The sequence below is a fragment of the Palaemon carinicauda genome, chromosome 2, assembly GCF_036898095.1.
Source record: "Palaemon carinicauda isolate YSFRI2023 chromosome 2, ASM3689809v2, whole genome shotgun sequence".
Classification (NCBI taxonomy): domain Eukaryota; kingdom Metazoa; phylum Arthropoda; class Malacostraca; order Decapoda; family Palaemonidae; genus Palaemon; species Palaemon carinicauda.
This window is the reverse complement of record NC_090726.1, coordinates 117334033-117358194: the sequence shown is the minus strand read 5'-3', so window position 1 is coordinate 117358194 and position 24162 is coordinate 117334033. Positions and strand designations below refer to the sequence as shown.

General features: G+C 50.0%; 1 protein-coding gene across 2 annotated transcripts in view; it reads right to left on the bottom strand.

Annotated features, from left to right (window-relative positions):
- Window positions 1-24162, bottom strand: part of Hem (Nck associated protein 1 Hem) — a 616888-nt gene that overhangs the window by 323789 nt on the left and 268937 nt on the right. For both annotated transcript variants that reach the window (XM_068351161.1, XM_068351170.1), the window contains exons 5-7: window positions 7827-7988; window positions 7472-7684; window positions 6999-7112 (exon numbers count right to left, since the gene is read on the bottom strand). In XM_068351161.1, coding sequence (XP_068207262.1) covers window positions 6999-7112; window positions 7472-7684; window positions 7827-7988 — 489 coding nt within the window. The remainder of the gene's footprint in view (window positions 1-6998; window positions 7113-7471; window positions 7685-7826; window positions 7989-24162) is intronic.

Sequence of the window (24162 nt, the reverse complement as noted above, 5' to 3'; positions counted from 1 at the left end):
AGAAATGTTTGTCCCTAGAGCCAGGAGGCAAGACTTACGGCTGAGGGATAGCCTTTCACAGTCGAAACTGAAAAGGTACATTTATCCCGCCATCCCACTAGGGGCTCCGCCACTGCTGGAAGCGGCAACGTGTGGAGGGATGCCCTCTCCCCGACACCGGCCACAGAAACTCGCCCTATCGCCTGGGAGACTACTGCGGAAGACTTGCGCAGGTGTCCAGGCCTCCTTTTCGCTACTTGTTGCAAAAATCCTCTTTCTTTGAGGAGATGCTGGATAGACTCCCGGCGGGAAGTGGAGCAAGCTACGGAGACAACACATCGATGGTGTCCCACCGTTGCTGGATGGCATCCTACCAGAGGGCCTTGGGAATCGTGACAGGGGAGCAGCACAGCGGAAGCTTGCAGCTCAGTGCTGTAGCGAACCGGTCCACCGAGGGAGCCCCACCGAGGCAGGACTTGTAGGCTACTTGAGGATCCAAAGACCACTCGGAATGTGGTGTCCGTGACACACTGCTCAGACAGTCGGCGAGCCCATTCCTTTGCCTGGAATCAAGCGAGCTGCTAAGGAGACTGAGGGGGACTCGGACCATCCCGGTATCTCTACCGCAGGATGGGAAGGTTGTACTGAAAAGTACCTCCTTGTCCGGGCCAGAAAACCATCACTGTGGTGTTGTTGATCCTCATAACCTTAGAGTAGTCCGCCAGGCTAGGTGGAACTACTGAAGAGCCAGAAACACGGTTTCCGTCTCTAGTAGGACTAGAGGAGGTTCTTCCTGGTTCTGACCACCGGCCTGAGGACCCGTGGATCAGAACGTGCCCCCCGCCCCCCCTTTCCTTGGACGCGTCCGAAGACAGCATCAAGTTTGGGGGAAGGACGAGAAGGACCACTCCCTATTGTAGGCCCTCTTCTGCTTCCCACCCCTATGGGCTCGTCTGTACCAGTTGTCCCCTAGGGGTCTCGGCATCTGGGGAGACGTGCCCCCGACTCCCCCGCGCCCCGAGTCGCCACTGGAGAGAACTCATCCTGGGGCGACTGTGGAAACCAGACGGGCCAGGGAGGAGAGACGTAACAACCCTGGGTTGGAGGGTCTTCTCGCGTGAGGAAAGGTCTCGCGACCTTCCTCTGCCTTGGTACCCTGTTGTGAAGGGAAGGCTACGGGAGATAGGAGCCTAAGACCAGGCTCGGTATACCAGACTCTGAGAGGGCTGCGGGGAGGACTCCTCGAGGACCACCATGATCTTTAAAACTTGGTTAAGTCCGAGGAGCTTGTCCCGATGACGAAGAAGGGATGCCTTCGAGTCTGCCAGGATCGGCCAGTCACCCGGGAAACGGAGTGGCCGGATGCCGATGCTGAGAGCCCGTGAAGAGATCCGAGAGGAAGTATCGGAGAACTGTTGTGGTGCCGTGGAGAGGCCGAAGCACAGCCCTTGAACTGGTATATCCGCCTTCCAGGCGGACTCCAAAGTACTTCCTTGAAGAAGGGTGAACCGGGACCGGAAGTACGAGTCCTACCGGACCAGTGTACATATGAAGTCTTGTGTCTCACCGCAAAGCTGACCGCGTCTGCTGTTGCTATGCTGAACGGAGACTGTTTCACAACCCTGTACAGAGTCAAGAAGGGAAGGAAACGATTAAGGAGGCCTCGGAACCCGTTGGCCCCCTCATGGAGGGAGCGTATCTCCGACATGGACTGGACTTCCGCCCGGAGGGCCCGTCCCCTCACCGATCCCTACCCAGGGAGGAGGGGGGGGCTCGAAACCAACCGGGACTGTTGAAGGAGACAAGCTCGGAGAGCTGGCCCTCGGCCTAGTCTCTGGCGCTCTCCATTCCCTGAGACCAGGGCAAGCTGCACTGGCGTAAGGGAGTCCTTGGGTGAGTAGAACTCGGTCCAGGACCGTATCCTTCCCTTACCGAAGAGGAACCTCTGAATCTGGGATCCCCTTGAGGTTTCTCCTGAGGGACAGAACCTGCCAGAACGCAAGTTCCGACCCCTGGAGCTGCTCCTCCTGATGGACTGGCAGCAAGGTCTCCCATCCCCGGAGGCTCTTCCAGGGGAGACTCGTAGACATGCCCCAAGGGTCCAACAGGATCCTGTTGGATCCTTGCGGAAAACAGGGCCTTAGGATCCCTCCTAGGAGGGAAACAGGACCCCAGCAATGAAGGACGTAGGCTTCGCCCCCCCGCACGATAGAACCCTCAGGAAGAGGCGGGGATTCTCCCAACGGAGTGAAGGGGGAGAGGACCGGGTCTTCCGACCCTCCTGGGGATGGGTAGTGCTCATCCGCAGGGGAGGGGAGATTAAGTTCGAGGAGGGGTCATCGCCTGCGTAAGGACTCTCGAAGGGACAGGATAGTCCTTGGGGGAGACACCATGCCAGAGACTCCTCTCACCCCCTTCAGGGGGAGAGGAAGCTGCTATTGATTAGTGACCCCAGTCAGAAGGCACAGGCTCATCGCCTGCTTGAACGTTCTGACGACGGCATCCCACCAGGGATGCCGACCAACCCTCTCGCTGACAGGGAGTCCTTCTGGAGGGAAGAGGATCGTTCGATCCTCTGGGGGAGATGACACGAGGGTTCGCCTGTAGAGAACCTGTAAAGAAGGGAGAAGAGACCTTTGACCTATCTGGAAACCTCCCCCCCTCCGGAGAGGGCGCTGTTCTGCGCTGCAGGGGGGGGAAACGTGGAGGTGGCCTGACCGCCATAAGCCCTGATGTGAACAGGGCGCGGTCGCGTCGGAGAATGGTGCGCCGATCACGCTGACGATCGCGCGAAAAGCACAGATCTGGGTAGCACTTGAATAAAGCATGCGTAGCAGTATAATCGCGCCCGCATGCCCGTGTACCCGCGTGAACGTGGCCGTATCGGTGTCCGCGTGAACGATCCCCGCGCTTCCGCGCGTATGCAGATTGCTGGCACTTGCGCGTGAAAGATCGTGGGCGATAGAGAGGGAAACCATCCCACGCGCGAACGATCTCGGCGAAAAAGATCGCCAGTGCTAGCGCCGTCGGCGATTGCGTGTGGGAAACCATCCCACGCGCGGAAGAATAACGCTGACGATCTTCGGCACTTACGCGAGTACGAAGATCGCCGGCGCTAGCCCGAAAGAAAACCATAAGACAGTGAGCGGGAAACCCTGGTACCTGAGTGAGTATAATCTCCAACTATGAAAGACGATCGTCGGTGATTCGCGCGCGCACGGACGATCTTCGATGCTCACGCGTCTGCGAAGATTGTCGGTGCTCGCGCGCGAGACAAGATGGTCGGCGATCACGAGCGGGAAAACCTCTGTGCCCGTGCGCGGACAATTTACGACGATCACGAGCTGGAAAACCGCGTGAGGACGATCTGTGCGATGGATGCGTGCGCCTCAAATGGTCGCGCGCGGGAAACCATCCCACGAACAGAATGATCCCCGGCGCTTACGCGAACTGTGAAGATCGTCGGCGCTCGCGCGCCTAGCGCCGAATCCGAAGATCGGCGGCTAACGGCCGTCGACGATCGCGTGCGGATGGCCTCGTTGCCGTGCGCGGGATGGTAACGATCATCGGAGCTTATGCATACTAAGGTGCTTGCGCACTTAGCGCCGGATTCGAAGATCGCTGGCTAACGGCCGTCGATGATCACATGCGGAGAACCGTGTGCGGACGGTCTTGTTGTCGCGTGCGGGAAACCATCCCGCGCACAGACCGACCCTCGGCGCTTACCCGCACTAAGAAAATCGTCAGCGCTTGCGCGCCTAGCGCTGGATCCGAAGATCGCCGGCTAGCGACCGTTGCCGGGTTAGCGATCTTCGACGATCGCACGCGGAAAAACCGCGAGCGGAAGGGCCTTGGAGGTCACGCGCGGGAAACCATCCTGTGCACGGGCGATCTACAGCATTTACGCGTAACAGAAGATCGTTGGCTAACGATCCTAGACGATCGCGAGATCGCGCGAGGGAACCCATCCCGCACGCGGGCGATCATCAATGCTTACGCGTTAGCGCGTATCAGAAGATCGTCGGCTAACGATCCTCGATGATCGCGGGAACGCGCGCGGGAAACCATCCCGTGCGCGGGCGATCTACAGCATTTACGCGTTGGCGCGTAACAGAAGATCGTCGGCCAACGATCCTAGACGATCGCGGGATGGTTTCCCGCGCGCAGGAAACCATCCCGCGCGCGGGCGATCATCAACGCTTACGCGTTAGTGCGTATCACGCGGGCTGTCTTCAGCGCTTATGCGCGAGTGAAGATCGTAGGCCCCTGTGTAACAGGAGATCGTCAGCTAACTCGTAGATCAGGAACTGGGATGTGTCCCTAAAAGGGAGGGCATCCCCTGAAGAGGCCCTGAAGAGGACCAGGAGGTCTACTTCAGTGCCGACGATCAACTGAGGGACTGCTAAATACTCCGAGGAGTGGTCTCTGTGAGGTACCTTTCCCGCGAACGGGAGAGGTGTCCTTCGTAGAAGAGACTTAGAGACACCGTAGGCTGAAACGCTGGTGAGCGCCAGTGCGCTAACTCAGGAACCCCAACGATGTGCGCAAATGCGCAGGGAACGTTGGTAGCAGCCTAACTGAATACTGGAACAGGGTGTCTCTGAAGGAAGACTCAGGAACAGCAGTCGAGCGCTAGCGCGTAAGAGAAAGTTGGCGCGCAGGCGATACCTGGCACTTAAGGGACTTACTCAAGGTGTGAGAAAGTCTCTCCTGCCCCGAAGGGAGGAGCCCGTTAGATAACTGGGGCGTGGGCGCCCAAGGCACGTCTGCAGTCAGGAACGGATACAGCAGGCAAAAGGTACACTGAGGATTAGTTGCAAGACCCCGAAAGGTCAACGCAACGAGAAACCGAAGTTTCTTCGTCACTAATCACCGAAGTGTAGAAGTGACTAAAGTTACGAGAGCCCGAGGGAACTGCGTAACTAAAGCTCGGAGACCCCGAAGGGTCAGGGAAAAAGAGAAACCGAAGTTTCCCTGTCACTAAACACCGAAGTACTAGTGACTGAACAGCAAGCTGTTGTCAACAGGAACAATCATCCGAAGAGGAGTCTCTATGAGTGGCCTCTCTCGCGAACGAGAGAGGTGAGCACTTCATAGAGGAGACTGGTGATGGAGCCCCAAAAGGCCCTGAGATCAGCAGACGTAACAGGAACAATCCTCCGAAGAGGAGTCTCTGTGAGTGTCCTCTCACGCGAACGGGAGGGGACACTTCGTAGAAGAGACAAAAGGAGCAATCCTCCGAGGAGGAGCCCTTAGTGCGGCCTCCCTCGCGAACGAGAGATGGCCAGACTGATCCTGCAGCTGCTCAGCCCCATGAGCATAGCTACAGAAGCGACCGCTCAGCCCCGAGAGCATAGTCGCTAGTACCATGGTCTAGCCTTGCAACCGCTCAGCCCCTTGAGCAAGTCACAAGGGCGGCCGCTCAGCCCCTTGAGCAAGTCACAAGGGCGGCCGCTCAGCCCCTTGAGCAAGTCACAAGGGCGGCCGCTCAGCCCCCAGAGCATAACCACCTAAAGACCAAGGAAAGTAAAAAGGGAAGTTAACTAACTACCCAGGAGGCGAACCTCCTTATCGTTCTAGGATGCAATAAAGAGCTGGCAGTAGTCACGGGGGAACTTCTAAGAGAAGGGAATGCCCCTGACGAACGCCTTGTGAGACGGCGGCGAAGCCGACTCCCCAGGATAAACAGGACTGCTCTGCTTCGAAGGCACACAACAGGCACGAAAAAACAGTATCGCAAACTGGAAAATAAAACAGAATAATTATTTAACAGAAATTCCGCCGGGTGAAACTCCGAAGAGAAACCCCGAGGGAAAAAACACAAGAACGAAAGAAGGTATGCGCCCCCCCCACCCGGCATGCCCAGGTGAGGGGGGGGAACGAAGGTTAACAAAACAGAATTATAACATTATAATTATGCAACTGACTTTGAATGTACCAAGGATCACCGACCCCTGAAGGGACGTGAGCCCTGAGCAGAAAAGTGAAAACACAATTATATTCATAAAAATAATTGACACAAATAAAACGAAATAGCGACTCGGTCCTGAGAGGCTATCGTAGGCGTAGTACGGAGTAAGAGGTGAACGACCTCAAGAGAAGGGCCGGTCTCCATGAAGGCAACCATGGTGGCCTAGGAGTGAAAGGCCGTGATCAAGAAAAGATCGTAGTGGCCTGCAAAGCCGGCGATACTCTCGTAGAACGTACACAACACACACCACACAACACCGAAAGCAAAGGAAACTTACTATTTTCTATACAACAAAATATACATAAACATCAATAATGTTTAAATATATTAAGTATGAGAAAAGGTAAGTTAAAAGACAAAACAATAATGGCCATCATGTGAGGATAGGAGCGGAGACTTCCGATCGCTATACGAGCCAAAGGTAAAGTGGAGTATTCTCCGGTGTGTGTGAGGGGGAGGGGTAGCTAGCTACCCCTCCCTACCCCCCCCCCCGCTAACTAGCGGTGGGGTAGGAAACCCTCGTTAAAACTTTATGGCTCGTCATCGGCTGCGCCGAAGTAATCACCCCATGTAAATAGCGTGGTTTGTATTTCAGTTATGGAACAAACACATTTCATAAAAAGTGCACATAGCCTAATAACATCATTCACTCACTCACAAATTTGTGATCAGATGACTGATGAGTAATCGCAGATTTACATAGCATATGTGCCACACGTTATTGCCCCTTTTCTACGAGTTAGACAGAAAAACCGTTGTCAGGAGATATTCGAACACTACAAATGTCTATGATTTATGGGGTTGTGATGAAACAAAATATAAGAACATGAATGAAATTATCAATACATATAAGAAAGGGAAAGGAACAAGTTTCAATGAGCTAAGTTACCCCCAAAATTATCATAAACATTAGAAACAAAATTATCTCCTATGATCTACTCGAATAACTTATAATAAAATGAGGATAAATTATATATAATATACAGTATATATCAAAGTAAAAAAAATTCCTCTTTAAACCATGACTAAAGCACCAAATTTAACTTACGCATTTGTAACAGCCTGAGAGTGACTTTCTTTGACATCGGAATTACGTTTACCGAGTTCTTTTTTGGTTTCCAAGAAAGACTGAATGTAAGAATGAGGATGCAGAACTTCATCCCTGTAATAAAGATTTGAAAATTTAGATTACAAAGGTAACCTTGCACTATATATATTAAAATATATCATAATTATGAAGTTTCTGAAGAGTCCTTCCATAATACTGTACTCACCAGCAGCATTTAAATGCATCCAGTATGATTAAAAAAAAAAAAAAACTGAAGTAACAAATAATTTTATAGAAAAAAAGTCTACAAAGTTCATAATTTACATATTTTTTAAATGCTACCACTGTTCAATCTAAACACTACTTGGAAGAAACGAAGTAATAATCAATACCTGTAAATTTAATTTTCACACAAAAATTTCCCCTGCCAATTTAATTGTCTAAAACTAAACGTATATATGACTAGACCTTACCTAAACAATGTGATTACCCATCCTGTTTGCAATGCCTGTGTCCAGCAATCAAGAGCTTGAGGTTTCTGCAGAATCTGAGGTATAAGCATATATCCTAGGATAATCCAACGCTCCATGGAGTCCAGCGATAAATATTCACAAGGCATCACATCAGTTTGAGCAGGATTGAGGAGCTGACTAGGGGTGCTTACTAAGCTTAACATTTGTGCTGCTCTGTAGGGGATAAAAAAAAATCTTAGTTATTTGTACAAGGATATAAGAAAAGATTTCATAGATAAACTAAATAGTCCCTTTATTCATATTCATGATGGAAATTACAAATTTTATTGTAGTGTACTACTAACTTGGCCCTCACCTCCACTGTTCTGCTTTTAGGTTTCTTCGTGGATACAAAACTACCAAAGATCCTAATGCTACTGACAGGAGCTTGGTGTGTGGTACAAATTCTTCATTCAATTTTTTCAGGGGTGTTTCATAATCCATGATCATCTGGCCAAGACGAGGAAAGGATGGATCCCTGAAATATAAAGCAATAATATATACTTATCAATAATGAAGTTAAAAGCAAGTATAACTCTTGGAAATAATTATTATTAGTACTAGATATGCTGATACCTCTTGGAAAAGCAAAATACTAAAAGCCCATGATAGGAAGTACAGAATAAACTGCAAAAGATAAATAAAATAAAGAATACTCAGTATTAAGATATACAGTACTGTATAACTTAAGGTACAAAATTACGAACTCAGTTTGTACCTTTCTCCCGAGAAAAAATAAGAGAAAAGAGAGATGGGTCTATGATGGTTAAGAATATACTGTACACATCTTTCCTAGGTTGAGATATATTATTAAATACATTCACTCTCAATTATTTTACAAGAACATTTAGTAATATTGGACAGCGATACTATTAATTAATGTATAAGGAGAGGTTATGCTAGTACTGTACTAATATCCCATCTCCTACCAACAAAGCCATAGAAGTTTTCCCTCCTCCATAGCATTAGAAGTTCCAAAAATGTATAACAACCTCGAAAGTTGGTTTGAAATTACTTAAAAAAAACTGATGTAGAATTTTAAGAACTAACAGGTGTAACAACATCAAAAGGCTTTATGAAATTAATAAAAAAAAAACTCCATAAATTGAATAATTTGGCAAGAAATACTACCTACCCTACCTGGAACATGACAAATTCGGAGATAATTTGTATTTTTCCTAACCATACAAACCTTAGCTATTTACATTGGGTTTACTTTCGGCGTAGCTGAAATGACGAGCCAATAGTTTTTAACGAGGGTTAACTACCCCCACGCTAGTTAGCGGGGGTAGGGGAAGGGGTAGCTTGCTACCCCTCCCCCCCCCACACACCGGTGATTTCCTTCACTTCACTTAGAGGTAGGACTTGACTTGGGGGACAGGGCTGGCGGGCAAATATGTGTAAATAGCTAAGGTATGTATGGTTAGGAAAAATACAAATTATCTCCGAATTTGTCATTTGTTCCGTAACCGAAATACAAACCACGCTATTTACATTGGGTGACTTACCCCTTAGGAAGGGTGGAAAGTCCCCAGCCTTACTGACTTTGGCTTTACCCGGGGGCTCCGCCTCCCAGTGAGTAGCACTTGAGAAAAGGAGCCCCTGCACCTCACAAGTTCCTTGCTTCGCAAGGAACGTGTGGCCTACATAAGTTGTGTGTGGAGGAAAGAGCGTGACTCGTCCTATGAAGTTGACCTTGAGACCTTTAGATAGGAATCCAGGATAGGACGTTCCCAATACCACCTCGTCAGGGTATGGGGGACGCGACAGTATTAAACTTAATACTAGGAGCACAAGGAAGCATGGTTTACCTGCAGAGGTTGAGGTCAGCTATGCGGAGACCAGGATGCTGCTTCCCGAAGAGAGGGGAGGATGAAGAAAGAATTAAGGGTCAAACATACTCTTTCATTCACGCAGACTAAAACCGGGTAACAACGCCCTCAACCTACTGCTATTTGTTCATAAAGGAGCCTGAGGTTAGACAAGCTGTTGTGCAGCCACCACAGGGCCAATAGAAAAGGTATCGAGGCTCCTGTGGGTCACGTCCTGCAGGTAGTGGGCTGTGAAGGTCGTCTGACGCTTCCAGACCCCAGCTTGAATCACCTGCGTCACAGAGAAGTTTCTCTTGAAGGCCAGGGACGTAGTAATGCCCCTGACGTCGTGTGCCCTAGGGCGACGTGACGAAGGAGGGTCTGGATTCAAGGCGTGATGGATAACCCTTCGAATCCAAGACGAGATGGTATTCTTGGTGACCCTCCTCTTCGTCCTGCCTGTGCTAACAAACAATGCTTGCACTTGAGGACGAACTGCAGGTGTTCTCTTCAAGTAATACCTCAGACTCCTCACTGGACATAGTAGCAGCTGGTCTGGGTCGCTTGTTACAGAACGGAGACTCACGATCCTGAAAGAGTCGAATCGTGGGTCCGGCACTCCAGGATTCTGAGTCTTGGCAACAAACTCAGGGACGAACCTGAACGTTACCTCCCCCCATCCCCTTGAATGGGCGATGTTGTACGAGAGACCATGAAGTTCACTAACTCGCTTGGCAGAGGCCAAAGCGAGCAGGAAAGCCGTCTTCCAAGACAGGTGGCGATCAGAGGCCTGGCGTAATGGTTCGAATGGAGGTCTCTTAAGAGCCCTGAGGACCCGAACCACGTTCCAAGGAGGAGGTCTCACTTCCGACTGAGGGCAGGTAAGCTCATAGCTACGTATGAGTAGAGAGAGTTCCAGCGAGGAAGAAATGTCCACTCCTTTTAGCCTAAAAGCCAAGCTTAAGGATGAGCGATAGCCTTTCACCGCTGAGACCGAAAGGCGCATTTCCTCCCGCAAATAAACGAGGAAATCCGCTATTGCTGGAATAGTGGCATCGAGTGGAGAGATACCCCTCCCACGACACCAACCACAGAAGACTCTCCACTTCGCCTGGTAGACTCCCTCAGAGGACTTTCGCAGGTGCCGAGACATCCTCTCTGCAACCTGTTGCGAAAAGCCTTTCTCCGTGAGGAGACGCAGGACAGTCTCCAGACGTGAAGCTGAAGCGAGGCTACGGCCTTGTGGAAGATGTTGCAGTGTGGTTATCTGAGTAACTCGTGTCGTGGGGGGAGTTCTATCGGGAGCTCCGTCAGGAGTTGCAGAAGGTCCGGGAACCATTCTGCGTGATGCCATAGCGGAGCTATCAGAGTCATCAAACAGTTGACCGATAGTCTGGTCCTGTTGAGCACCCTTCTCATCAGACAGAAAGGTGGAAGGCGTACAAGTCGATGTTGTCCCACCGTTGTTGGAAAGCATCTTGCCAGAGTGCCTTGGGGTCCGGGACTGGGGAGCAGTAGAGGGTCAGTTTGAAATTCAAAGCTGTCGCAAACAGATCCACGGTCGGGGAACCCCACAAAGTCAGGACTTTGTTGGCTATCTGAGGATCCAAAGACCACTCGGTACTCACTATCTGCGAAGCCCTGCTCAGACTGTCGGCGAGCACATTCCTCTTGCCAGGAATGAAGCGAGCTGATAGTGTTATCGAGTGGACTTCGGTCCACCTCAGAATCTCTACTGCAAGATGGGATAGCTGCTGCGAAAAAGTACCTCCCTGCTTGTTGATATAAGCCACTACCATGGTGTTGTCGCTCATCACCACCACGGAGTGACCCACCAGGGTCCATTGGAACTGCTGAAGAGCCAGAAAGACGGCCTTCATCTCTAGCAGGTTGATGTGCAGGTACTTTTCTGATTCTGACCAAAGGCCTGAGGTCCTCTGGTTCAGAATGTGCGCCCCCCACCCTTCTTTTGACGCGTCCGAAAACAGTGTCAACTCCGGGGGGAGGACGAGAAGATCTACTCCCTTTCTCAGGTTCTCGTCGACCAGCCACCACCGCAGGTCTGCCTGTTCCGAAGGTCCTATCGGGACCAGTAAGTCCGAGGAATCGGATCCTTAATTCCACCGGGACTTGAGCCGCCACTGCAGGGATCTCATCCTGAGATGGCCGTTTGGAACCAGACGAGCCAGGGAGGACAGGTGACCTAAGAGACGCAACCACGATTGGGCGGGAAGCTCTTCTCACCTGAGGAAGGGTTCCGCCACCCTCCTCAGCCTTGCTATCCTGTCGTCTCATGGAAAGGCTTTGTGGAGATTGGTGTCTAACAACATGCCTAGATAAACCAGTCGTTGGGACGGCTGCAGAGAGGACTTCTCGAGATTTACCACGATCCCCAGATCCTGGCAAAGTCCCAGAAGCCTGTCTCGGTGTCGAAGAAGGGTCGACTCCGAATCTGCTAGGATCAGCCAGTCGTCCAGATAACGAAGGAGACGGATGCCGTTCCTGTACGCCCAAGATGAAATCAGGGTGAACACTCTGGTGAACACCTGAGGTGCTGTGGAGAGACCGAAGCACAGCACCTTGAATTGGTAGGTCTTGCTGTCTAGGCTGAATCTCAAGTACTTCCTGGAAGACGGATGGATTGGGATCTGGAAGTACGCATCCTTTAGATCCAGTGTGCACATGAAGTCTTGTGGTCTCACTGCAAGTCTGACCGTGTCCGCTGTCTCCATGCTGAACGGAGTTTGCTTGACAAACTTGTTCAGAGCTGAGAGGTCGATGACAGGTCTCCAGCCTCCAGACGCCTTCTTTACAAGAAAGAGTCGACTAAAGAAGCCTGGGGAGCCGTCGACGACCTCCTGGAGGGCATCCTTCTTGAGCATGGTCTCTACTTCTGCCCGAAGGGCTAGCCCCTTTACCGATCCCATGGCATAGGAGCTCAACGACACTGGATTCGCTGTCAGGGGAGGTTGAGATGTCGTGAATGGGACGCGATAGCCTTGGCCGATCACAGAGACCGTCCAAGCATCAGCCCCTTGTTGCTGCCACCTGTGCACGCAACTTTGAAGGCATCCCCCCACAGGTGGACACGCGGGGGGACTGCCACTCCTAGCGTTTGCGGCCGCGGCCGCTCCCTCTAGGAGTCTTGCCTCCCCTGGAGGACTTACCGCCCATCTTGTCCTTGGCTGGAAAGGGCTGGGGCTTAGGCACCACTTTCTTAGCTGCCGGTGCCTGCTTTGGTGTCTTACGAGGCTGCTGCTGCGGTTGCTGCGGAGCTGGAGGCTTATAGGGCCGAGATGCAAGGGCCGTTTGGAGGAGGGAGTCCTGGCTTGACTTCCTCCACCTCTCAGCTGTGCGTTCCATGTCCTGTGGCTCGAACAGATTCTCCCTAAGGAGGGAAGCGTGCCTGAGCCTGCAGACATCCACGGCGGGGACCTTCGGGTGGATCTTCTCGGTCACCGCATCACGACGCTTCAACACCGAGTTGGCCCAAAGGTTGGTAACCTGATGGGCCAGGAACTCGATGGAGCGAGTGCCCGAGAGGAAGAAGGTCTCCAGGGCCTTCCTATTGGTCTCCTTAGACAGATCCTCGGAGCACAATAGGATGCCCAGAGAACCTAGCCAGATATCCAGCCACGAAGTGGCCTGCATGGCGCACTTCCCGACCTTCTCATGGCTCAGGATTTCCGACGCCGAGAACGTCACCTGCCGGGCGGAGAGCTTCTCAAGGGAAACCTGCATGGTGCACTTCGCGACCTTCTCATGGCTCAGGATTTCCGACGCCGAGAACGTCACCTGCCGGGCGGAGAGCTTCTCAAGGGGAACTCCCCTAGCGAGCTCTTCTACCGAATGATGGAGGGGAAGAGCGAGGCTAGACTCCCCCATGATCTCAAAATACCTCCTCTGCTGGAGACGAGGAGGTGGAAGGAGTTTGTTCCCGGCAGAGGAACGACTGGAGGAAGCGAGAACCGCGAGTTGAGCACTGGCCCTGGCTCTGGCACTCTTCAGCCCCTGAGACCAGGGCAAAGCCACGCTGGCCTTGGGGGGCTTCTGAGTTCCGTACACCTGATCCAGGACCGTGTCCTTGCCTTCACATGGGGCGATCACGGGGTCCATGAACCCGTTGAGCTGTCTCATCAGGGTCAGGACTTGCCAGAAGGCGTGCTCAGACTCTTGCTGGTCTCCTCCCTGTGGACTGGCAGCTAAGTCTCCCGTCCCCGGAATCTCTTCCTGGGGAGATGCGTGGACGTTCTCCTGGGGTGCAGCTGGATCCTGACGAATTCGAGAAGACGACTTCGGAATCGTCTTGGAGTCCTTAGGTTCCCTCCTGGGCGGGATACACGACCCCAACAAAGAGGTCTGGAAGGTTCCTTCCACGCGAGACGATTCCCCTCCACAAGGAGACGACTCGTCCCTTGGTGCCGAGGGGGAGACCGCCACCTCACTGGATTCTCTTGAGGACGGAAAAGCCTCGTCTTCAGGAGAAGGAGAAAGCGCCTGCGAAGGGGATGGAGCCTTCCTGACGGACCTCTTAGGAACCAGCTTCTCCCTGGGAAAAGTCACCACGAAGTCTACTCCTCTCCTTCTCTTCAGCAGGGGCGAGGTGGCCGTTGGCTTGTGTCCTTGATCGGCGAGTGCCGGCTTCATAGCCTTCACTAACGCCCGCATCAGAGGACCAAACCAAGACTGCCGAGACACGGACACAGAGTCCGAAATTCCTGCTGGAGGGAAGAGGATCAGGCGATCCTTCGGAGTGGACACCACTGGACCTGCCTGTAAGGAAAAAGGGGAAGAAAGTTGTTCTGACCTCTCTGATGGGTCTTCCCTATCCTGAAAAAGAGACCTGCGCTTAGGCGGGGGCGATCCTGAATGCGGTCTGGCGACACGCGTCCCTGCTGCTGTCGCGAGCTGCGGAACTCGTCGTGAACGAGGGTCGTGCTGACGCTCGTGCGTAGGCGACACTAAGGAGTCGCGCGCGATAGGTTGTTGAAGCGCGGGCGCGCAATCGCGCGGGCGAACGATCGCGTGGGCGTGTAGGCGAGTAAGCGCGTGGGCGAGCTGGCGAGTGAACACGTTAGCGCATAGGTGAGGGAACGCGTGGGCGCTGTCAATGGTGTCCAGGGGACCTGTAACGCGTGGGAGATCGATGGCGAGCAGGCGATCGATGGCGCGTAGGCGAGCGATGGCGCGTTGGCGGACGGTGAGCCTTAGGGCGAAGGCGGCCACGAGGGGGGTCATCAGGATCATCCGTCCTCCGAAGGGGAGTCTCAGTCAAAGCTCTCCCCCGAGAGGGAGGCTTGACAGCAGAAGAGCCCGTGGGACTCCCTTCCCCCTTCGAAGGATGTACAGAAGGGGGAGGAGAGCCTTCAGCAATGTCATCCTCATCAGGAACCGCAGAGGTTTGCCCCGACCCGTCGGAAGCCTCTGTCACCACGACGTCGACGATAGACAGAGGATCTACCTCTGCTATCACCGGCGACTGCTTAACAGCGGCCCCAATTGGACAAGGTCAAACAGGGGTTCCTTGGAGGGCAGGCCCTTCAGCCCCAAGGAAGCCCAAAGCTGAAAGAGATCATCATGAGACAAAGAATCATTATCAATAACCTCCCTCGGGGGAGGAGGGGGAGCCGCCCCGCTATGGGAGGCGACGCCCTCTCCCCCAACCCAAGGTCGGGAAACAGAACTAGGGCCTGCGCTCCCACTCGGCGGTCTCTCCTTAGGAGCCGGACGAGGGGGAGCTTCGGAGGAGGTTTGGGCGACGGAAGAAGAGTCCCGAGAGCCTTCCTCCTTCAAGGCAACCCCAGAAGGAGAACGGTCTCTCTTGGACTTCTTACGCCGGCGGCCAAACTTCTCCCACTGTGAGGCAGACCACTCCCTACACTTACTACAAGTATTTTCTCTGTCACACCGTCGGCCTCGACACTGCGGACAAAGGGTGTGAGGATCTGTATCCACCGCAGACATGAAAGTACCGCAAGGGCGACCGGCAATACCAGGGCACTTGCACATGATGGATATCCAAGGGTGAAGCCAACTTCAAACACACACAAGCTGAGGAAAAGCAAAAAAGATTAAGGCTGTCAAACGAGGACGATGGACAGACACGTCTGTTCATCGCCGGAGCCAAAAGTGAAGTGAAGCAAATCACTGGTGTGGGGGGGGGGAGGGGTAGCAAGCTACCCCTTCCCCTACCCCCGCTAACTAGCGTGGGGGTAGTTAACCCTCGTTAAAAACTATTGGCTCGTCATTTCAGCTACGCCGAAAGTAAACCCAATGTAAATAGCGTGGTTTGTATTTCGGTTACGGAACAAATCAAAATTTACATTAATGGTCATTACATCATTAACCAAACTCTACCATGATCACAGTTCATCAACAACACCCGTGGGTGACATCAGCCAACAAAACTAACCAATTTTCTTAGTTTTACTCTAACATATCTTTATATACTTGGATCGCTTCTTTAATCTAGACCTAACTAATTTAAAATATTAATTCCCCTTTGCCTTTACCTCATCAAGATTTACATATTGAAGGCAATGAATGAATAATGAACAAACAGTATTTATGCATGAAGCATAAGACAATTGAGAACCTACTGTACCCAAATACTACAACTTTTAAAGAATAATTTGTATTTTCCCAACTAAACAAACCCGAGTTCCTTGATAAGAATATTATTTCGACTTGGCTGTAAACAGGGGTTCAACTTTGAAAAGGTGGTATTAATTACTAGCGAGTGGACGGGAAGATCCACACACCCGACAGTCTGCTATGCACCCACTTTTGTTCCAAGGCCTAGGAATTGCTGGGAGGTTGAGGCAGGAAGTGTAAATAAGGACTCAGGTTAATAGAGTTAGGAAAAATACAAATTACTTTAAAAATTTCTGATTTCTTTCTACAAAAATACTAACCATCATCCTTCAATAGGAAACTTTTCCTTAGGTAGGGGGAAGTTCCTAAGAACTAAACTGGCTGGGTTACCTTTTCCAAGGTATGTCAAGAGTACCTGGTCCTGTATAGGAGTGGAGGTGATTACTCCTGTCAACCTCCTAATGCAGGTGTTAGGGTAGGCCCTAACCAGAGAATTGTTGGATGGCCATGGAAGAGCCTATATCAGTGTCATGGATAGGTTGTGTGAATGTATGATCATTATGAAAAAGGGTTTACAGGAATTCTATCCCTCCAACCTCTTAAACGGGAGGATGGGGAAATACTTTTTAACCAAATCTGTCTGGAAAAATGTTGCTCCATTATTACACTTATTTTTAACTGCATCAAGAAAGGTTGGAAGAGGCATATGAAAGGGTGAAGGTGAGAGAAACTGATGATATATAGGAAGAGTGGAAGTTAGTAAAATAATATTTTGTTGGGATAGCAAGGGATGTGTGTGGCAAGAGGATTGTTGGAGGCAGCAAGAGGATTGTGGGTGGCACAATGAGGAAGGGTAGTGAACGGTGTAATGAAGAAGTAAAGATGAAAGTAGAAGAGAAAAAGAGGGCATTTGAAGAATGGTTGCAGAGTAATACAGATACTCCTCATAGAACGACCTGCCGTAGAACGTTAATCCACTCTATGGCATCATCAACACTTTCAAACTGTCCTGCACTCCCCTCGATTTCACTTTGCTCATGAAATTTAATCCAGTCCGCCATGTCAAGATTCCATCGTGGAGATCTTTGTAAAGGTGGACCATTGTTGGTGTTCATAATGATAGGCACATGATCACTAGTATGCCAACCATCTAATGTTCTCCAATCAAAATCGAGAAGGCAGTCAGAGCTTTCAATTGAAAGGTCAATGCACGACAGAGTACCTGTCTGAACATAAGTGTGTGGACTGTCCTGTATCAAGGAGTCCAACATCCTCATTTTCTACAATTGATGATATAATATTGCCCCTGGTGTTTGCTAAAACATCGCCCCATAAAGGATGTCTACCATTCAAATCTCCAACTAGAAGGAAAGGTTAAGGGAGTTGTTGAATCACCTCTACTAAATTATCATATGAGATGTTATCATTTGGAGGCATGTAAAAAGAACAAACGGTGTATTTTCTTCCCATATCAATCTGTACAGCCTTTGTCTACAAAGGTGTACGAATAAACAAAAATATTTGGGGAACATCTCAGCGAACGTATATAAGACTTCCGCAATGGTTCCCTACTCGTTGATCATATGGTGTCCTGTAGCTTATACATTCGTGAGAACAAGGAGTATTACCATCAAGTTTGCTTTCCTGTACACATATAATTATGGGGGAGTGCTCATGAATGAGGAGCTTAGGTTCTTCATATTTGGCCCTTACATCCTGACAATTCCATTGCAAAATGCAGGAAAAAACTATGGTTTATTTTTGGAAGACACCTTGGATAAAGCCTTCACATTAGCAATTTTTGATCTGACAATATTTCTCGGTGGTTTATTAGAGGGTCTTGAAAGATTGAGTTTTGCATTTGTTATTTTTGTCTTTTTGATCTAATTGTTGAGAGGGATCGTGGACCTCAACTTGAATTTCGGGTTTATTGAAACTGTCTTCTGGTAGATTAGAAACATCAACAGACAAAACAGCATATTCATTTGACGTCATAACTGATGTTTCTTATGGATGGGGGCATGAGAGATGGAGGTCTCTCTCTCTTCTGATTAATAGGTGGTGAGCAACCAGGTTTTTACACCTTCTGCACTATAGGTGCACCTGGTAACTTCGTTTCGAGTAGAACCTCCATCAAATCGGGCAAGGACATGGCGTGAGAGGGGTTAGTGTAATTGTTGGTGATGGAAGACGAAGGTGGTACAGAGGTGGACAATGCCCAGATTTTAATAAACCAGGGCAGAGCCTCAGGATGTCATATGCTTACAATGTCATTTAGCATTTTATCAGATGGTATATTTCTCTTTCTAGAACTATTGGCAGTACTAGGTAGGTTTGATCTTAATGCCTTTGCATAGCTATTCGATTTATTCAATAGTTTTTTGGCATATCCCACACTTATAATGTTCCAAAATGGATTTGTTGGGGGCAGCTTCTTCCAACTTATACAGCTCATAGCCCCAGTCAGTGGATTTATGATTACAGTTGCAATTTGAACACCTGGTCTCAAGTGCACATTCTCCATGCTAAGATATGGACCAAATACCAAACATTTCTGGGTTCAAGCCATGTCGTCCAGATGGAAGGTTCCTATTGGTAGCTTTCTAAGGGATATTTGGCTACAGTGATATTCCCAGAGAATTAACCTTTAGGTCTCCAGAATTCTAACTCCTGGCGCGAATATCCTTAAAATTTCTCTTAAGGATATCGCATATCAGGAGACTGTATATCTTGATACGACACATAGCAATCTTCACCCCGAATAGCGTTTACGCTTTGAGGGGGAAAAGAGGCAAAAATAGAAGGGGAGCCATTATCAAGGTTACCCTTCCTCCCGTACTACTATTGAGTATCCAGATGGCGCTATATCCAAGATGCCGCTTATTCCTAATTTCGTAGCAGTTTCGCACGGTGGTTTTCCCTGTTGCTCTAACGTTTGTGCTCGATATCTAAGGATTTATCATGCAATCTCCAACTTCTTCTGCCTCTGGAAAGTTGAGTATTTATTCTTTACTGTGTATAATTTTCAGCTCCTGCTTCACAGAGAAATTAGAGTAATTTTAAGTGTCTGAAGCTTCGCCAATCACCAGAGGGGCCATGGGCGCTGTCGTTAATAACGCAAGTGTTATTTAGTTAGCTGAACGACACTCCCGGTTGTAATACCATGAATATTTATGAAGCTGTTCAATTAAGATTTTACTAGGAACTTATATATTATGTAGATTGTATTCTTTAGAGTTTCGGCGATTTAGGTAACCGAACCTTGCCCCGCGCTAAGCTTCTTAGCCTATACGCTTCAGTTTACTTTCATGCATGATATAGAACGACATTCCTAGTTGTAATAGCATTAATAAAATATGAAGCTATTTAGGCACATTATACTTGTAAAGATATACATAATTTTGCATATATTTCCTCTTCCTTATATCGATTTTATACGTTAGAGTTTCGGCGATTTAGGTAACCGAAATCTCACCTTGAGCTAGGCTAGCTAGCCTATGCGCTTTAGTATACTTTCATACATGTTCCCAGTTTACCCTCGTGTATCGTTTTATCAATTCATAAGGCGATAGATATCTCCTAGAATTATTATATAACTCGATACTTGTCTCCTGTGGAGATTTATGGGTAATCCCTCTTCCCTCTGAGTGCCGCCCTAGGCGACAACCCTATCTTGGTCCTGCCTTAGAGTAGACACTCCGGCTTGACTAGGCTAGGGTTTTCTGTCTGTTACCCTTGCCGGTGGATAGCCAGCTTTGGTTCTTTCGACAGAAACTCAGAGTATTCAGTCCTTTTGCTGGCGGAAGAGCAGCAGGGTGAGTAGTCACTCCCCTGCCGGCTTTCAGCTGCCGGCATAGGAGGCTATACCTCCTTAGGCCGCACTTGCAGTGGTTGTATGATGCAGCCACCTTCTCCCCTGCGGTCTAGAAGACTAGTCCTGTGTCGGCAGACCCTAGGATGAAGAATAGACATTCTTCTGCCACCTAGGATGGTGCCGACACTGAAACGATGTTTCCCCCCTGTTGGGAGGTGGCGGCAATCCTGCCGCCTCCTCCTAACACTGTTTCGGCAGACCCTAAGCTGAAGAATGGATATTCTTCTGCAGCCTAGGATAGCGCCAATGCTGAAACAGAGTTTCTCCCTTGTGTGGTAGGGGCAGCAACCTTGCCGCCTTCTTCCACACTTTATACAGGACCCTTCTCCCTGCCCCTCTCTGTCCTTTATCGATGGCCTAGCCATTGCAACCCTGTGGCCGTCGTCCTACAATCTCACCGCTTGCCGGGTAGGTTGTGGGTCGTCCGGGCTCCTACATAAGCAGCTGTATAGTCACTCAGTCTTCCCTTATGAACACAAGGCTCCGGGAAAGGTTGTGCCGGGTATGACGGCTGCCGGTGGGAGACCCCTGTCCTGTCGAGTGCTCTTCAGTCCTCTCTTGGGCTGCCATCCACATACCCGGAGCCGGCAGTGACCGGCATCGGTTTTTGTGGTTGGATGGAAGCCTGAATGATACATTCTCCCCTTCCATTTGAACCCTCATTCTGGAGGAAGGCAGTAAGATTAAGTATTTACACCCTAATTTATTGTTAACAAACATTTAATAAGGTAGCCCTTCACTCCATGCTTTCTCTCTCTCTGTCAGCTAGTGCCGCCAGGTACAAACCCAGTCGGCGAATGCTGGCTGAGCCGGTGCCGCCAGGTACTAACCCGTTGCCGGCTGGGCCGGTGCCGCCAGGTACTAACCCGTTGCCAGCTGGGCCGGTGCCGCCAGGTACTAACCCGTTGCCGGCTGGGCCGGTGCCGCCAGGTACTAACCCGTTGCCGGCTGGGCCGGTGCCGCCAGGTACTACCCCAGCCGGCGATCGTGCCGCCAGGTGCTAGCCTAGCCGGCATGTTTTCCAACATACCCTGTGTATCCTTGCACAGTCTATTGTTGAGACCAGTCATATATCGAAAGAAAAGATTTCTTTTACCACACTGATAGCTAATCAGTTAACAATTTACCCCCACATTATTAAAACCTTGAGAAGGATCAGTGTTAAGTTACACTTATCTACCCCTAGGGATTAGAACCCTTCCTTTGGGTTTCCTGAATAGGAAGACTCTAGGGCTTTAATTTTGGGGGAGGTCACAGCAATTGGCTGGACAGGAAACACAAGTATGCGTCTTTCCTAGTTCCTTTCTAGCTTGACTATCCCAAGCTATAATGATTCAAATATTAATAGTAATATTTTATATAATTGTTTATCAGGTGAGATAAACTACCGCATATTCATTTAAATTTCCTCTCTTTACAGGAGGACCAAGTGAAGTGCGAAGTCATCTTCTGCAACATCAGGAGTAAGGACTTCTGCGGCCATAAAGAGTGCAGAGCTCATGCACCCTGCACCACTACTAAAGAAGCTCTAGAGTACTAGGACCCCCAAGGCTGCAACATATGCAAGGCCTTGGTTACCGAAGCTTTTGATGACCCCAAGTCAGCGGAGTCAAGGGATGCAGCACGAGAAAAGCTGCGTAGATGGGTATGTGGGTTTCAGAAAAACTCAACGGGACAGTACCTTCCTAACGAAAGGATGCGCAACTTGCTGTTCCCTAAAGCGGGTATGGAAGTTGTCATACCCCAGCCACGACCCGAGATTCCATGCATCCAGATTGCCGTAGAAACGGAAGTCAGCAACGCATTACAAGGCATGGACATCCATCAAGAGGAGAGGATGTCTGAAAGGATGTCTGAAGTGTCCTCGGACACTGAGAAGGATCTTCTGAGGGAAGGTCACGAGGAGGAGTCTACATTGACTCCTGAAGAAGATGAAGTCGATTCGGAGTCCCTTCCGTCGGTGCCAGCTCTGGAGCCGTTACCTTCAACATCTTCTGCCCCTCCATCAGATGACATGAGACAGGCACTGGCCAATCTTACGGTGCTGATGGAGAGCATTCGCAAACAAGGCGAAGAAAGGGATGCGAAACTTAAAAGGCAAATTGTTCGACTCTCCGCCTACTGTGGGTCTCACAAGAGACTCAGGGTTCAAGACCTCCTAAACTGCTCTGAAACTAATCCCTGGAGGTATGCAGAGTACATGCCAATCACTAACGGCAAACACTTTATCTCAGAGAAGTTGGGAGTCGTCCCTATCGAAGATGTTCAGTTCTGGCCACGCTTCAACGCTTACCCAGACTGCTTCATTCGTCTGAAGCTGGAACCAGCATTAAAGGAAGAGACGGAACCCAAGGAGGTCAAAGTATTTGACCATGACAAGGCACAGGCTCTTTTGTCAAGCAGCCTGAAGCAGGTGGGCTACACTAATTCTAAGGTGTCAGCCCTCAGCAAGAAACATCCTACCTTTCTAGCTACAGCTTCAATAGCCTTCCCATTTACATCGAGGGCTCCTAAAGCAGTTGTTAAGGCAATAGAGGCAGGCAAACCTTGTCCTACACTCGACGAGTGTAGACCTTTGTCATTAGCCCTGCCCATGGAGGATAAGGATTGGAAGGAAGTCCACCTTACCTCCTCAGTTGGGAAGTTGGTGGCAGATATCACTAGACGTCAGTTCAACGAAAATCTCCCAATGCTGTCAGACTTTCTCTTGTGTAGGGAGCAAGAAACGAAGGAAAGACTAGCGGCATCTCTATCCCTACAGAACTGTTTAGAGATGACTGCAGGCCTAAAGAGCACCCCGGATATAAACATGGTCATGGCCAAGATGCACATGGCTACCTTGGTAAAGGACCTGAACGGCTTTATTAAAGCCAGAAGGGCATGTAGAGAGTTCGTGTTTGCGTCAGCAGCGGTAAAACACGAACCCAGGAAGCTGATAGCTTCCAATATCTTGGGTAAGGACCTCTTCCCAAGTGAAGCGGTCAAGGAGGTAGTTGACAAGGCCGCCACGGAGAATAGAAACCTTCTCCAGAAGTGGGGCATGTCAGCTAAGAGGAAGTCTTCTCCAGATGAAGGTCCCCAGCCTAAGATTTAGACTAAGAGACCTAGTTACCCTCTCGGCCTGCCAAACAACAACATCCCACAGTCACTATGACCGCGGTGCCCCAAAGTGGTTACTCAACCTCCAACCACTTACCAGATGGTACCTCAACAGCTGGTTGCCCAGTCACGTTTGAGAGGCAGACCACTACCTTTCGTACCAAAGGTAGAGGCTCTAGATGGGGCTCCTCAAAATACCCCTCACGAGGTAAGGGTGGTAAGGGAGGATGCAGTCAGGGAGGTAAATCCTCCGGAAAACAGAAGCAATGAGATGCTTCAGGTAGGAGGGAGGCTCCAACAATTTCAGGATCGTTGGACCTTCGATCCGTGGGCCCAGAGCCTAATCAAGAACGGACTTGGATGGAGCTAGAGCGAGGCTCCACCATCATTTCCTCAATTCTTCCAACACTCCACCCCCGTACTGGAAGAATATACCCTAAAACTATTGAGCAAGCGGGTAATAAGGAGGGCAAACTCCATCAAATTTCAGGGAAGGCTGTTTTGTGTTCCCTAGAAGGAGTCATTCTGGACTTGTCGCCACTCAACAAGTTCATAGAGAACAAGTTCAGGATGTTAACCCTTCAACACATAAGGACCCTGCTACCAAAAATGGCGTACACGGTCTCAATACCTCCTGGCAGATGCTTACTGGCATATTCCAATCAACCGCCCTCTCTCCCCCTACCTAGGATTCAGGCTTCAGAAGAAAAAGTACGTCTTCAGAGCCATGCCCTTCGGATTAAACATAGCCCCAAGGATTTTCGCGAAACTTGCAGACGCAGTCGTTCAACAACTACGCCTAGAAGGTGTTCAGGTAGCAGCGTACCTGGACGACTGGCTGGTGTAGGCAACATCCAGGACGGCTTGTATGCAAGCATCCAAGAAAGTGATCCAGTTCCTGGAACATCTGGGATTCAAGATCAACATCAAGAAGTCTCGACTCTCTCCAACTCAAGAGTTTCAATGGCTGGAACTTGAAGTCACACCGTCTCTCCATTCCCCCAGGGAAGAGGAGAGAGATCGCAGGATCTGTCAAGAGACTACTGAAATCCGACAGGAACTCAAGACGCCAACAGGAAAGAGTACTGGGCTCTCTCAAGTTTGCATCAGTGACAGACCCAGTTCTAAAAGCACAACTAAAAGATGCGTCAAGAGTCTGGAGAAGATACGCATCAAACGCTCGAAGAGATCAAAGAAGACCGATACCGACCTTACTACGATCACTTCTCAAGCCATGGTCGAAGGCCAAGAACCTAGAGAGAACCGTGCCCTTG